The 16,170-nt window shown below is 48.9% G+C and overlaps 1 protein-coding gene and 1 long non-coding RNA gene across 2 annotated transcripts; both read right to left on the bottom strand.

The window, feature by feature from the left end:
* Positions 1 to 1,669: 1,669 nt before the first annotated feature.
* On the bottom strand, positions 1,670 to 4,102 carry LOC135323351 (uncharacterized). Its single transcript, XR_010384866.1, has 3 exons — positions 3,998 to 4,102; positions 3,381 to 3,507; positions 1,670 to 2,094 (listed from the first exon to the last, which is right to left on the bottom strand). It is a non-coding gene; the product is annotated as an uncharacterized LOC135323351 (long non-coding RNA).
* Positions 4,103 to 6,141: 2,039 nt separating this feature from the next.
* On the bottom strand, positions 6,142 to 10,308 carry PRSS44P (serine protease 44). The gene is made up of 5 exons (XM_064496137.1): positions 10,125 to 10,308; positions 9,744 to 9,903; positions 9,116 to 9,378; positions 8,228 to 8,385; positions 6,142 to 6,531 (listed from the first exon to the last, which is right to left on the bottom strand). The coding sequence occupies exons 1-5, from the start codon at positions 10,279 to 10,281 to the stop codon at positions 6,406 to 6,408; spliced, it is 864 nt and encodes a 287-aa protein (XP_064352207.1). The 5' UTR covers positions 10,282 to 10,308; the 3' UTR covers positions 6,142 to 6,405.
* Positions 10,309 to 16,170: the final 5,862 nt, after the last annotated feature.

Genomic DNA, 16,170 nt, shown 5'->3' with positions numbered 1-16,170 from the left:
GGGTTGGGCAACTGGACAGCTGCATGGAAATCCATGAAATTAGAACACTCCCTCACACCACACACAAAAATAAATTCAAAATGGCTTAAAGACTTAAACATAAGACAAGACACTATAAACCTCTTAGAAGAAAACACAGGCAAAACACTATCTGACATAAATCTCAGCAATGTTCTCCTAAGGCAATCTACCCAAGCAATAGAAATAAAGGCAAAAATAAACAAATGGAATAGCCAAGACATGGAAACAGCCTAATTGTCCATCAACAGATGACTGGATAAAGAAGATGTGGTATATTTACACAATGGAATACTATTCAGCCATAAAAACCAACAACATCATGCCATTTGCGGCAACATGGATGTTTCTGGAGAATGTCATTCTAAGTGAAGTAAGCCAGAAAGAGAAATAAAAATACCATATGAGATCACTCATATGTGGAATCTAAAAAAAAACATAAATACAAAACAGAAACAGACTCATAGACATAGAATACAAACTTGTGGTTGCCAGAGGGACAGGGGTAGGTAAGGGACAGACTGGGATTTCAAAATGTAGAATAGATAAACAAGATTGTACTGTGTAGCACAGGGAAATATATACAGGATCTTGTGGTAGCTCACAGCGAAAGAGAATGTGACAATGAATGTATGTATGTTCATGTATAACTGAAAAATTGTGCTCTACGCTGGAATTTGACACAACATTGTAAAATGACTATAACTCAATAAAAAAAGTTAAAAAAATAAAAAAATAAACAAATAGGATCTAATTAAACTTATAATCTTTTTCACAGCAAAGGAAACCATAAGCAAAACACAAAGACAACCTGTGGAATGGGAGAAAATATTTGCAAAACATGAGACTGACAAGGGCTTAATTTCCAGGATATATAAACAGCTCATACAACTTAATAATAAAAAAAAAAAAACCTCCAATCCAAAAATGGGCAGAAGACCTAAACAAGTAATTTTCCAATAAGACATACAAATGGCCAATAGGCACATGAAAAAATGTTCAGTACCACGTTTATTATCAGAGAAATGCAAATCAAAACTACAATGAGTTTATCACCTCACACCAGTCAGAATGGCCATCATTCAAAAGTGCACAAATGATAAATGCTGGAGAGGGTGTGGAGAAAAGGGAACCCTCCTACACTGCTGGTGGGAATGTAGTTTTGGTGCAGTCATTATGGAAAACAGTATGGAGATTCCTCAAAAGACTAAAAATAGACATCATTTGATCCAGCAATCCCACTACTGGGCATATATTCAAAGGGAACCTTAATTCAAAAAGATACATGCACCCCAATGTTCATAGCAGCACTATACACAATAGCCAAGACATGGAAACCACCTAAATATCTATCGACAAATGACTGGATAAAGAAGCTGTGGTTTATTTATACAATGGAATACAACTCAGCCATAAAAAAGAATAAAATAATACCATTTGCAGCAACATGGATGGACCTGGAGATTGTCATTCTAAGTGAAGTAAGCCAGAAAGAGAAAGAAAAATACCATATGATATCACTTACATGTGGAATCTAAAAAAAAAGACAACTGAACTTATTTACAAAACAGAAACAGACTTATAGACATTGAAAACAAACTTATGGTTACCAGGGGGAAAGGGGCTGGGAAGGGATAGATTGGGAGTTTGAGATTTGCAGATACTTACAATTATATATAAAATAGATGAACAAGTTCATACTGTATAGCACAGGGAACTATATTCAATATCTTGTAGTGACTTATAATGAAAAAGGATATGAAAATGAATACGTATATGTTCATGTATGACTGAAGCAGTATGCTGTACACTAGAAACTGACACATAGTAAATTGACTATACTTCAATAAAAATATATATATACAAAAAAAGACACATCAAAGCCATAATAACAAAAACAGTGTGGTATTAACAAGGGTTGACAAATAGACCCTTCCCCCAAAAAACTTCTGCTTCTACAGACCTCAAAACACTCTCTCTGTGACCTTCTTCAGAACATACCCTCCCAGGAACTGAGGTTTTCCTGAAGCAATGGCTCACCCAACCCACCTGGTTTGGTGTTGTCTCCTTTGTAACCTGGAGGAGAAAAAGGGGACAGAGATGAAGAGGTCATAACAAGATGACAGTGAAGAGGTGTGTCTTTTCACTAATATGTTAATTCATTCATTCACCAAATATTTTCTAATCTCCCACTCTATTTCCAGCCTGGAGCCCAAGGCTGGGGTTAGGGGAGGACAGAAATGTGTCAGACAGATACATCCTGTATTTGCCCTTGAGAATCACGTTGTCCAACGGGGGAGACATAAGTAAACACACAATCACCTGGGTGAGATCAATGTAGGGACCAGGCCACAGGTGTCAGGTAAGTCCAGAAGTGGTAGACAGAGAGGCTTCTGGGAAGAGGGGTTACTGTGCCAGGTCTTAAATATGACAAGGTAAAACAGAAATGAAAAGTGACAGTGACATTCTTTATGATACAAACACCATGGTGTAGGCGGGAGACTCCAGAGGATAAAGGGCAAGGCCTGTGATGGCAAGAAATGATGTCAGGGTTAGAAGGCAGCCTCATAAGCCAGGCCAAGCTGCCTGGGTGAGACCCTCTGGGAGGAAGGAGGCCAATGGAGGTGTGCAATGGTCAAGCTTGTATTGTGAAGGCAGTATGGAAAATAGATAGGGAGGTGGCAAGACTGAAAGCAGTAAGCCCACCAGAGGCTCTGCAGAACCCAGGCAGGAAATGAGGAGGTCTGAATAAGGAAGCAGCAGTGAGAAGAGACATGGTGAGCTGGATGTAGGACTTAGGGAAATGGCTGAGTCCAGGATGACGCTCAAGTTTCTGATTTTAGAGAAGCGTGACCACTATTGGCTGACTTAGAGGACAGAGCAAGAGAACCCAGTTTGTAGGAAGAAGAGAGCCTCAACTTTCAAATCCAAGATGCTGAGACAGTTCTAGGTCATTCAGATGTCCAGTAGGCGGCTGCATATCAGACACATTGCTTTGGGAGACAGCATCACATAAATGGCAGCTCAACGCCCACGGCAAGTAAGTTCACCCAGGGAGCAGTGAAGACAGAACCAAGACAGCACCTTAAGGAACATCAATATGTCAGAGACAAACAGAGCAAAGGTGGCTAAGAGCACAGACCTCCCAGGAACGGGCTAAGGATTAAGTGAGAAGTGAAGAAGCTCTGGAAGGAAACATGAAGTGAAGGCTTACTTTGAGAAATCTCAAAATAGTGAGGCAGCAAGGGGAAGAGACAGAGTGAAGAAATAAATCAGACAGAAAGAGAGAGGATAAAGAACTATGAGAGAGGAGGACGGAAGGAGCAGCACAGGGAAGGCCAAGAGTCCAGAGCAGGGCTGACCTTGAACTGGAGGCCTGTCTCTGATTCCGACAGAAAGCGGGGAGGGTGGCGATGAATAGTGAGGTTCAGAGGCGCCTCTGGGGGCTGGAGGGAGTCAACGGAGACAGCACCTGATGGCCTGGGTTTCCTGAGGAAAGGAAGGAGCTGCTAGTGAGGCACATTGGGTAGGAACGGGCAGTCTGGGAAGACGGTGAATTTGCGACTATTCGTTTAAGTGGATGGAGTCCACGAATTTGGCCCGGACCGCCTCACCGAGCCGGGTCTCCAGCGGTGCCCAGCTGCGTGGGAAGATCAGAGAGCCTGGGGTGGAGGGGTAGAGAGTGAGAGGCCTGAGGACGCTTAAGAGGATGGTTCAGGTCTCAGCCGTGAGGTTCATACGTTCACACTTCCGGGAGGAAACGCTGGGGTCCCCCCACCACCACCGCTGGCTCCCAGGAGGCTGCAGGGCTGGCAGCCTTGAGGAAGGAGACGGCGGGTGGAGAAGGTGGGAGTTCGGGACCCCTGGAACCGCCCTGGTAGATGCCGGGAGGGGCAGTGGAGGAGAAATGGCTGCGGATGCGCGCCGCGGGGCCTGTCCGGGCCTCGAAGAACCCGGAGCGGAGCAGACGTCGCCTCACCTGAGATCAGCAGCAGCAGCTGCGGCAGGAGCAGGAGCAGGAGGCGGCGGCTCAGGCCCGAGGGCCTCGAGGCTGCAGGCGCCACACTGACGCGGGACAGCGAGGCTGCCATGAGGCTCGGACGTGCCCCCTGGCGGCGAAGAGGACAGCTCGCACGAGCCCCGGATGCCGCCGCGACGGCGACTCCCGCGCCTGACGGCACTTCCCGCCGCAGACGGAGCCTCGGGCACGTGACGGCCCCTCCGCACGTGATGACGTCGCAGACGTGCGACGGCGCCCCGGCACCGTGAACGCTCCGCCGCGCGTACCTCCATCTCGTGCGGGTTCCTTAAAGATGCCTGGTGAGCTCTGGATCTGTCGCTGCCTCCGCGCTGGCCAGTCCCATGAAAGCACCCCAAATTGCCTCAGTTGGTGACTGTGTCTCAAAACCTGGCCAGCGTAGGCACATACAAATCCCAAGACTGGTGTTGGCATCTTGTTGCCCACCTTCTGACCACAACCTTGTTCCCCTGGGCTTCGTGCATTTGAGGGTGTCACAGTTTATACTGACTAGAAAATCTGAAAAGAGGTAGAAAGCACAAGAAGAGAACAGTAAGGCTATGCAATCAGGGAAGATGTCTTTGTGAAAGTGGCATCTGAGCTGGACCCAAGACTTGAACAAGGAGTCTTGGCGTAGTCCTGAGAAAGAAAAGGCATTTCTCCTCTTCCATGGACCACCAGTAGGATGTTGGAAACTGAAAGAGGTGGTGGTGGATGCCAGACCTTGGGCTTTCAGGGTGTTTTTGTAGAAGGATGCAGCCTTTGGACCTGCTTGGTGTGTCCCAGATTAGTTGATAACAACCAAGATTACTGCTTCTTCTGTCTAGTGTGGGGGAATCCAGCTCTGGGGACCACATTCCTCACCTTAGCATCTAAAGAGGTCCAGGTGAAGCGTTCCACCAATAGGTGAGTAGAAGTGACATGTGCCACTTCCATGCCAAGGAAGTCAAGAGGAGGTTGCCTTCTTTACTTGTGTTAATGCAGAGGAATGGTTCTCAACGTGTGGTCCCCAGAGCAGCAGCAGGATAACCTGGGAACTTGTTAGAGATGTACATTCTCAGGACCCACCCCAAACCTGCAGGATTGAACACTCTGGGAGTGTGGTCAGCAATCTGTATTTTAATAAGCCCTCCAGGGAATTCTGAGATTCTTATTCTAAAGCATGAACCACAGGGTTGAGTGGAGCTTTAAGATGGAGAAACACCACCTGCTGACCAAGAACACCTGTTTGGAATGTTATAGGAACAAGAAGTTAAATTTATTTTTTTAACTCGTGAATATTCAGTGGCTTCTAAAAGCAGCTGGTTCAATACTTATTAACAGACTAGATCTGATGCAAGTTCCTAGTCTCTCAACTCCAGCCTTCCTTAGACAACACATAAGACAAAAACTACACTTGAAGCCCAGGGATATCTGGGAGCTGAAACATTGACCTCTGGAAGGGCAGGTGACAGGAGATGGAGAGGAAGTTAATTAGCAGCAAGACACAGAGACTCTGGGACACTGTCCTAGAATGAGGGTAAAGAACCAGTACCTTGAGGAGTGGGGTAAAGTGCAGTGGTAGAGCGTGCGCTTAGCATGCATGAGGTCGTAAACATGTGCTTAGCATGCACCATTAAAGTATTTTAATTAAATTTTAAAAGGAACCAGTACCTAATACAGTGAATCTCTCTTATACTCCTCTCTGTGGGAATACAGATCTTTGGTAACAAAGTGGAGGTGAGCAGCAAGTAGAAGCAATGGAAGAGGAAGAATATTGCTTATGTCCAAAATATATGTATTCTCAATTTGACTCTATCTCCATCTTCTAATCTGAGTTATGAAGGCTATGAAATTAGGCTACAAAGCTCACTGCAGACACGCTGATGACTATAACAGGAGTACAGGGAGCAAAACCCAGCTGAATAATACCATCCTTAGGACTCACACATGAGCAGGTGGGGACTCGCCTCTCCCTCTTGGGCATAATATAAACCATGAATAGTTTCTTAGTCAAATGGGAAAAAACTAGTTCTCTAGAGTATATTATATGCAACCCACAACCTCCAGGAAAACAAAGATCAGAACACAAAACAACAAATTCCAAACATTTATTCCATGGATATCAGAAATATCAATACTCCATAATCACCTCACACAACTTAGGGTGGGCCTGGGTGTGGCCACTGGAGCCCTGGGGGTGGAGTCCAAGACTGAGTAGCACTTGGAAGGCTTGTGTGCCAGAAGCTGGCCACTCACAGATGGATCCACGCTGGGGAACACAGGAACTTGTCCCAGTGCCAGAGAACTGAGTCAGATGTGGACATGGTGATGCCACCTCAGTGCCTCCAAAAAATCACCAAGATGCTGAGCTTGAGAAAGTGTCTGGTCTAATGCTGTTTCACCATTGATGCTGTCTCTTCTTTGCTAGATGTTCCACTAGATGTTGAGGACCAATCGTGCTCCACCTGGTAGGTCGACTGCCCATCTTGCAGGGATGGTTTCACTACCTCTTCCTGGCAGGCAGAGCACAGCCAAGGTGTAGGTGTGGACGAGGCAGTGAAAGGGGCACCAGGCTGGGGAACTTCTCTTCTACCTCTCTTGCTGCAACTCTCTGTCAGGTGGATCTCCACTGGGTCAGTGAATCCAACGAATTTAAGGAAAGGGCACTGAGTAGTTGTGGGAGATCAGAAGCAGGGCTACTGAGAGACTCAGAAACAGGAGTGCTGTGGGCCAGGTAACCATGGGGTCACCAGGATGCCCAAGGGCAGCACCAGACACAGAGGTGGGAAAAAGAAGCCTGCTGAGCCACAGGAGGACACCTTAATAACTTGATCAATAACCCAATCTTTGTAGGAAGTAACATCTGTATACACTTCAGGCAATCCTGTGGCACCACATGCAACACCCCAGCTCACAATTCCCACCTGGACCCATAAGTCATTAAATTCACAGACCAGAGGACCCCCAGAATCTCCCTGCAGAAAAAAAAATATAGAAACACAGGAATGGAAGGTATCAATGTCAGAACAGGCTGATCGAGAGCAAGGAGAGCAAGTTACTAGTGACACAGACACCCAGGTCCTTCCCCAGGTACCCACCAGAACCAGATATCTGTCAATGAGATTGGAGAGTTGAAAACTTTAACATCATCTGCGAAATACCACTCCTTCTCAGGTGCTCCAGGATGCACAGAAGCAATTAAACCAACAACCCCGGTACATCAGGACTGCGGCTGATATACACACTGTCATCCAGTGCCCCCTAGGCTTCCACTGCCCTGACCCCTTCCCCAGGACCCTCTCCAAACATCCCATCGCCTGGAAACTAACCTCCAACCCCAACCACTCAGTCAGAAACTCAACAGTCCTCAGCTCTCCCTCACCCCTTGCCTCACCTGCAGTCAGTCACCAACACCTGACAACTCTACCTCAAACACAACCCCTTCACCGACCCCTCCACCCCAGGTCCTGCCTGGGATCAACACCATCGCCTACATAGTGAAAAAAACCTGCCCCCAGTCCTGCATGGACGGCACCTGCAAACACAGCACAGCATTCTGAGCTACACATTCTATACTCCAAATCCCTTCTTTGTCCATATTTGAAAACTCACTGCACCAGATCTCTATCATGCTCCCTAAACAAGTTCCCTTTGATTCTGAGCTGCTGTATTTGCTGCTCCCTCAGCCAACAGTTCTGTTTTCCTCTTTCCAGAATTCAAATACTCCTGCTCTAAGACCAAGTCAAATGCTCTCAGCTCAGGATGGCAGCCTGGTGCAGAGGAGAGAATGAGGGCCCAGGAATCCTACCCCTACTCCCAGGGGGACCTTGAATTAACGTCTCTGGAGGGAACGCATCTGTATAATAACATGTATAATGTTTATGTTGCACGGATATATGTGGATAACTGAGTAATGTTATCATTGGCATGGTAAGTGCCCCATAGGAGAAACTCAGTGACAGGAACTTCTATTATTGTCATCCTCAACTTCACCTTCCCTGGCAGCCCCGCCCCAGAACGTTAGGGCTGCTCCCTTTGAAGGAACAAGCCAGGCCAGCTCAGGAGAGCCATGAGGGATTCTCCCCTGAATCTCCTTCACTAAAGTCTGAAACAAGGAGGTGGCAAATAACCTAGGCTCCGCCCCTGGGAGATGAGAGGACTTTGAGGGGACCACATCAATGCAGAGCAGCAAGGGACCCACAAACTCACCTTGCACGGACTTTTCATCTTTTCGTGATAGCCACAGATCATCCCTTTTCGAACTAGTGTGCGATGGAATCTTAATTTTGCCTGCATCCTCTGATTACATTCTTTGCGGTGAAGAAGAATTTGCTCAGTCTCCTGAAGAACATCTGGCAGTACTGATGCTACAGAGAGACAAGTCAGGAGTAAGACAGCCTGCATGAGTGGAACAGGACGGAGGCCCCCAGAGCGCACAGTGCGTCATGATCAGCGCAGTCACACCCTGATGCCTCCTGAGATGAAGGAAAGACAGTAGATATCGTCCCTATTAGCTCAGAAGGAAACAAGCCAAATGTTGGCATGAGGAGCCAAGGAGGTGAGAAGCAAAGCAAGACAGGAGGAGGAACACTTCAGGACAGGAAGAGGCAAGGCCTTACCAGCCTGATACAAACCCAGGTGTCTGTCACTCTGAGTATCTGTAGTAACAGTGACAGGGCCCTGCACGCAGCAGGTTCACAGACTCTAGGACAGCTAGTGACCAAAGCTGCCAGACCAGCCTCCTTCCACATAAGGGGCCTCACAGACACACCAACAGGGCTGCTCTGGCTACACCTACACCCCAGGCACAACAAGCTCCCTGCCCCCTGGCAGGTCATTCCAGAGAAGGACGGCTCTGAATGGGAGACCTGAAATCCACCCTGGAGAGAACCCACCCTACCTGGACCCAGGCCCCCAGGTCCTAACACAACTACAGAAACTGCTCATGCACTTCAGTCACAACCTGCCAGCATCCCCTCCGCTTCCTCCCACACCCGCCTGTTAGAGAACCAGCCTTGCTGACCCTCCCTTCAGTCTGCAGCCCAACCCCTGGGGCACCAGGCTGCACCCACCCCAGATCCTGTCTGCCAGTCTCACCATTTTCAGTTGTTTGCCCCCATCCAGTCACCCAGCACCGGGTCCCAGCGTTTGCTTCAAAATCCTTTTCTGGGAGGCACACTGGCTGGATGGATGAGGAATAATTCACAGAGAAGGCCAGCAGAGCAAGGGCAATGTCATTACTCAAGGTTCTAACATCATAATGGCTATGGCAAACGATGTCCCGAACCGGAATGACCATTGCATTCTTGGGATTCGAATGTAAAAATATGACTCCCAGCTTCACCGTATATTCCTCATAGCTGCGGGAAGAGGACAAGACTCTCACGGAGATGCTGGAGGGTCTACACTCCCCTCCACCCCTTCCATGTTCCTCCCGGCCTCATCCCATCTCCTACACCAGCCATCAGCCATTTCTCCCTCCAAACCCCATCCTCTCCACAGACACTTAACCACTTGGGTTAGTAATTCTTCAAGTGAGTTCCCAGGACCACCAGCAGCAGCACCTGGGATCTTGCCAGAAATGCAAACTTTCAGGTCTCATTCCTACTGAACACAAACTAGGGGCCGTGACCTTTTTTTCAGATACAGAGGAGGAATGGGACAGGGATGGCTCCATTGCAGACAACCTGACCAGGAACCCAAAGCCAGAGCCTGAAGCACTTACCCAAATATGCAGTGGGCAGCGGTCAGCACCCACTGTGGGCCAATGAGGGAGCCTCCGCATATGTGTTGATCATTGATCTGCAGGCTCACCTGCCAGGGCCACTTTCTCTCTCTGGCGGGCATTCCACCAACTATCCTTGAAGTCCGATGACCACATGCTGCTTGGCTCAGTAAAAGGAGGACGGAAGGTGAAGCTGTTGCCTCCCTTCCCCACTCATCGCCACCACCTCCGCCTCCACCACCACCACCCCGCACTCCCAGGGCAGAGCCACGCTTCCTCTCAAAGCCTCCAGAACCCTCCGACCCTTAGACCCCTCCAGGCCAGGCCGCATGCCCCACTGGATCCCAGGCGGGCCTGTACAGCCCTATGCAGAGGTCTTACCTTGAGGGGGCCCCCCTCCATTTACAGGTTTCTGGCTGGATTCCAAAGCCTCTCCTGCTGTGGGTGTGGGCAGCACAGGAGATAGAGTGGGTACTGGAATCTTCGGGGATTTCGGGTGTCCTGGAGCTGAGGGGGCCTCCGGGATTGCCCGGCTCATTGCAGAATCCTCCTTGAGTCGGCCACCCTCACCTGGGGAAGATGAGACACCAGTGAGAAAGGAGCTGGCCGGAGCCCGCCCCCCCCCCCCATCACTGGCCTCTTGCCAAGGAAACTTCCCCATCCTCAACCCCTACCGCCAGCCCCCAAGCGAGCAGCCCAGCCCAGCCTCCTCTGACTCCTGCTCTTCTGGACCTCACTGAGCCGGGGCTGAAGGAGCAGGAGCCAGAGCAGGAGGCCCAGGGAGACGCCGCCGCTGCGGAGGACACCTGGGGACGCCATGGGACCCTCTGGCCGCTTCCGCTCCCTGTGGCGCCCCCTGGCGGCCGCTCGGCTCCTGCCTCCTGTTGGCGGGAGCCCGGGGCCCAAGGCAGAACCGGAAAGCTCCTCCTCCAGGATCTTCACCTCCTGCAGATTCAACCAAAACCTATTCTTGGTTGTGCTCTTAAGACCCTTGAACATGAAATTAATTTCTCCACTTTGAAGTACACATATTCCGGATTTAGATACCTCAGCGCGATCTTTAAAAAATGAAAAAAATAAAAGAGAGAGAGAGAGTGAAGGAAAATGCAGTATGCGCAATGCCCAATGAAAAAGAAAAAGAAAAACAAAAGTATGGGAAGTAGAAAACACAGAACAAAACGGAAGTTTAGTGTTCGACTATAGCAGTGTCTATAATGAGCATAACTGGGGGAAACACACCAGAAAAAACAAGAACTTTCAGATTGGAGGGAAAGTGAGCTCCAGAAGTAGACTCTCTGAGAAGACAAATTTACAAGAAAGAGCTACAGGTACACATGTCGGATAAAAGGGACAGAAAGCAAAATGCTAGGCCGATCTGGAGCAAACCAAAACTGCCATAGCAATTTGGTTATCAGATCATAACATTTAAGGCAAAGATTGTATCGAGGACAGAGGGAGTCCCATACAGTAAGAACAGGACACCAGTGAGAAGACGCATGACAAGCCTTTAACAGGTAGAGCAAAGGTGACCAACTTATGGGACACTGACGCTTTGATACACTCCTCTTGGGAAGCTGATCGCTTACATAGGCAAAAGTGAGCATTAATATAGAATATTCAACTCTCAAAATTCATCATCTTGACTTAGTAGCCATATGATCAATTTTACAACTATCAACAGAGAACACTCATTCTGAATAAACACATAGGACGTATTCAGAATCAAGGCCACAACGGAAGACTAGTTATCTCAAGGAATCCGTGTGATACACATTCTCTTCATGAGCCACACGTCAACAATATGAAAATCAAGCTTTAAAAATCTCATATTTCTGAAACAAACTCAAAACCATAACCAATGGCCCTCCTTTAAAAAGGAAATCAGGAAGGAAACATGACTCTAGAGAGATCATTGCCAACAAAAGCACTACCTGTGCAATCCTACGTGAAAGTAATTGATAGCTTTCACTGTATCAGAAAATAAAGAAAACTGGTAACAAATGAGCTAAAAATTCAGCTAAATGGGGACAAGATCAATGGAATAATCTCAAAGAAAGAGTTTGGAAGAAGGGAGGAAGTCATGGAAAACAGAAGCAGAAATCAATCAATAAACAAAAGTCAGTGAGAGGACTGACACAGCCAGGACTCTGAGCTTTGAAAAGCTTAGTAAGAGACAACATTCTAGTAAGACCGAATGAAACACTACAAGAGAGAAACCAAATCACATGGTGAAAAAGAAAAGCAACGTAGACATATGACTGACTCTTTTTCATTATTACAAAATATTATTAAATGAATATGTTACTTTCTTCTAAAGCTAAGATACATTAATAGGCATTATCCTTCCCACCATTTCAAACCAAAAATGACAAAAATATGAAACAACAGTTTTCAAGACACTGGACACCAGGCCACAAGGAGCAAGACTGCTGATGCATGGGGTGAGCCCTACTATTGCCTCTGCTTACTGCCTGGAGAGAGGTTCCAGGCCGCAGTGCAGAGACAGAGCCTGGGCAGAACCCAGCAGGCTCCCAAGGGGAGCAGGTGAAGCTGAGGCGGGGTACACGCTAAGGCATCTCTGCAGACAGAACACAGGACAGAGGAAGTTACACACAGAGAGACAGCCTCAGAGATCAGGGGAGGCACCACTTTCAGTTTTGGGCTGAGCACTGGTCAGTGCATGAATGTGAAGAAGCTCCCTGAAGCCAGAAAAATAACCTCCTCAAAGGATTCGAGTAACAATTCCTGGTGCGCACCCACGACCAGGAACAGTGCCTGTTCCCGTCACCCAGACTGGAAACCTCAAGATGCCCAGAACACTCTGCAGCCTGTACAGGAAGGTCTTGCCTTAGCAACAGCGACTAATCATCCCTAGGCTGAGTCTCAATCCAGCCCTTCCAAAAAATGTAAAACAAGACCAGAATATATCAGTTTCCTAGTAATTTAACTGCATCCCAAAATAAAGCCCAAGACTATTTCTAGGAAAATACCAAGCACCAGGTAAAGGTCACAATGCCTGGTACCTAATCAAACAATACTCATCATTCAAGGAGCATGACAATACAGCCCATAAGAGGAATACTCAATCAATCAATATCAACCCAGAACCGAGAGGAAGATCAGCAGCCAGTCCAGGTGACTATGGGACACTAGGTGTGCTGACTGGGACAAAGACGCTGTACACACACACACACACACACACACACAGAGCCAGGCCCTCCCTACACCCTCCCCTCGTGGAAACTCAGCTCTTTGGGCTCAAAGGGTTTTGACAACAGGCCCACGGGGTCTCCACCAGGCATGCCTGTCAAGGGGCAGTACAGAGAGGTACGGGGCAGTGAGGGGGCCACGTCCCAGGCTCTGCCCTCTTGCTCCCGGGGTCCTGATTACAGAGGCTGCCAAACTCAACTACATCAGCCCCGCTACAGAGATGCTGATGCCTAAACAGAGCTCAGGCCGCAGGACCCACCCCCGAACACAGGCGTCAGACTTCCGTCCTGGGACACAGGCTCCCCATCTCTGAACTTCCAGAGCTTCATGGACGCCAGGAAAGCTCCCTCCGCTAAAGGAGAAACTAGTTTTCTACAGTATGTTATGTGCAACCCCACAAACTTCAGGAGACCTGAGCTTCAGAACACACGAGAAACTCCAAGCATTTATTCAGTTGACATCTGAAATCTCCACACTCCTTAATGCCTCAACACAACCAGTGGTGAGCCTGGGTGTGGCCACTGGACCCCTGGTGGGGGGTGGTTCCAAGACTGAGTTGCCCCTGGTGGTTTGTGTGGCAGAAGCTGGCCACTCACAGATGGATCCACACAGGACCTTCTTCCAGCTCCAGAGAACTGAGTCAGATGTGGACGTGGTGATGCCTCCTCAGTCCGATCAAAAAATCATCGAGATGGCTGGCTTGAGAAAGTGTCAGGTCTAATGCTGTTTCACCGTTGATGCTGTCTCTTCTTTGCTAGATGTTCCACTAGATGTTGAGGAGCCACTACACTCCACCTGGCAGATCACCTGGCCACCCTGCTGGGATGGTGTCACTGCCTCCTTCCTGGCAGGCAGAGCACAGCCAAGCTGCAGGTGTGGATGAGGCAGGTCCCAGGATCTCCAGGCCGGGACAATGTTGGGGCTCCAGACTTGCTGCCAGTCTCTGTCGTGTGTATCTCCACAGGGTCAGTGGATCCCAAACAGAATCGAGGAAGGGCATTGAGTAGTGTGGAGGTCAGAGGCAGGGCTAGTGTGAGACTCAGAAACAGGAGGGCCCTGAGACAGGGTATCATGGCGTCACCAGGATGCCCAAGGGCAGCACCAGACACAGAGGTGGGATAAAGACACCTGCTGCGCCACAGGAGGACACCTTAGTAACTTGATTAATGACCCAATCCTTGTAGAACCTAACATCTGTATAAACTGCAGGCACTTCTTTGATACCACAGCGAACAGCCCAGCTCACAATCCCCACCTGGACCCATGAGTCATTACACTGACAGACCAGGGGACCCCCAGAATCTCCCTGCAGAAAAAAAAAGAAACACAGGAATGGAAGGCAACCAACATCAGAACAGGCTGATTACAGCAAGGCACTTGGGACACAGTCACCCAGGTCCTTCCCCAGGTACCAACCAAGCCCAGGTTTCTGTGAATGAGATTGGAGAGTTGAAAACTTTAACATCATCTGAGAAATACCACTCTTTCCAGGTGTTCCGAGATGCACAGGAGCAATTAAACCAGCAGGCCCTGGTACATCAGCATTGTAGCTAATATACTCACATTGTCATCCAGTGCCCCCTAGGCTTCCACTGCCCTGACCCTTTCCCCAGGATCCTCTCCAAACATCCCATCACCTGGAAACTAACCTCCAACCCCAACCACTCAGTCAGAAACTCAACAGTCCTCAGCTCTCCCTCATCCCCTCCCTCACCTGCAGTCAGTCACCAACACCTGACGACTCCGCCTCAAACACAACCCCTTCACCAGCCCCTCCGCCCCAGGTCCTGCCTGGGATCAACACCATCGCCTACATGCCTACAACACCATTGCTACATTGCCTACAAACTCCTGGCCTCCAGTCCTGCATGGACGGCACCGGGAAACACAGCACAGCATTCCAGGCCACACATATTCTGACTCCAACCCCCTTCTCTGGCCATATCTGCCCCCTCATTGCTCCAGACCCTTAACATGTCCCTAAACATGACAAGTTCCCTCCAACCTCTGAGCCACTGTACTTGCTGTTCCTCCTCCCAACTGTGTTGTTCTCTCTCTCTCCAGAATCCAAATCCTCTAAGACTGAGCTTAAATGCTCCCTGCTCAGAAAGGCAGCTTGGTGCAGAGGGGAGACTGTGGGCCCAGTTGTCCTAAATCCACTCACAGGAGGACCTGGAATTACTGTCTCTGGAGGGACCACATTGGTATGATAACATGTATGATGTGTACGTTGCAGGGTTGTGACATGATTAACTGAGCTAACGTGGGTGAATTCTCACACTGGCACAGTAAGTGCCCCAAAGAAGGAACTCAGGTACAGGAACTTACATTATTATCATTATCATCCTCAATCCCACCCACCCTGGCAGCACCCCCAGGATGTGAGGGCTGCTCCCTTTTGGAGACACAGGCCAGGTCAGCTCAGGGGAGTGATGAGAAGTCTCTCCTGATCTCTCCTAATTAAAGGATGAAACGAGGAGGTAGCGAATAACCCAAGCCCTGCCCCTGGGAAAGAGGGAATTTTGAGGGGAGATATCAATGTAGATGCAGCAAGGGACCCACAAACTCACCCTGCAGGGACCTCCCCTCTCTTTGTTATGGCCACAGATCATTCCTTTTCGCACTAGTTGGTCAGACATATTCGCTGCTTCCTGGGCCATCTCATTACATTTCTCCAGTTGAAGAATGGTTTGATCAATCTCCTGAAGATCAGGTGGCCTTGATGATGGTACTGAAAGAGGCAATTCAAGAATAAGAGACCCTGCATGAGTGGAACAGGACGGAGGCCCCCAGAGCGCACAGTGCGTCATGATCAGCGCAGTCACACCCTGATGCCTCCTGAGATGAAGGAAGGACAGTAGATATCGTCCCTATTAGCTCAGAAGGAAACAAGCCAAATGTTGGCATGAGGAGCCAAGGAGGTGAGAAGCAAAGCAAGACAGGAGGAGGAACACTTCAGGACAGGAAGAGGCAAGGCCTTACCAGCCTGATACAAACCCAGGTGTCTGTCACTCTGAGTATCTGTAGTAACAGTGACAGGGCCCTGCACGCAGCAGGTTCACAGACTCTAGGACAGCTAGTGACCAAAGCTGCCAGACCAGCCTCCTTCCACATAAGGGGCCTCACAGACACACCAACAGGGCTGCTCTGGCTACACCTACACCCCAGGCACAACAAGCTCCCTGCCCCCTGGCAGGTCATTCCAGAGAAGGACGGC

Source organism: Camelus dromedarius, chromosome 17, assembly GCF_036321535.1.
Source record: "Camelus dromedarius isolate mCamDro1 chromosome 17, mCamDro1.pat, whole genome shotgun sequence".
NCBI classification, from domain to species: domain Eukaryota; kingdom Metazoa; phylum Chordata; class Mammalia; order Artiodactyla; family Camelidae; genus Camelus; species Camelus dromedarius.
The sequence above is the reverse complement of the archived record's forward strand: the minus strand, read 5'-3'. Positions and strand labels throughout refer to the sequence as shown.

What these genes read in the sequence shown, in the direction of transcription:
- PRSS44P (XM_064496137.1), bottom strand. Translation starts at nt 10,281, where the DNA reads ATGAGCCGGGCAATCCCGGAGGCCCCCTCAGCTCCAGGACACCCGAAA. An exon ending in TGGAGGGGGGCCCCCTCAAG is followed by an intron (nt 9,904 to 10,124) that starts GTAAGACCTCTG and finishes TACTGAGCCAAG; the next exon opens with CAGCATGTGGTCATCGGACT. An exon ending in AGATGAAAAGTCCGTGCAAG is followed by an intron (nt 6,532 to 8,227) that starts GTGAGTTTGTGG and finishes TCTGCCTGCCAG; the next exon opens with GAAGAGGTAGTGAAACCATC.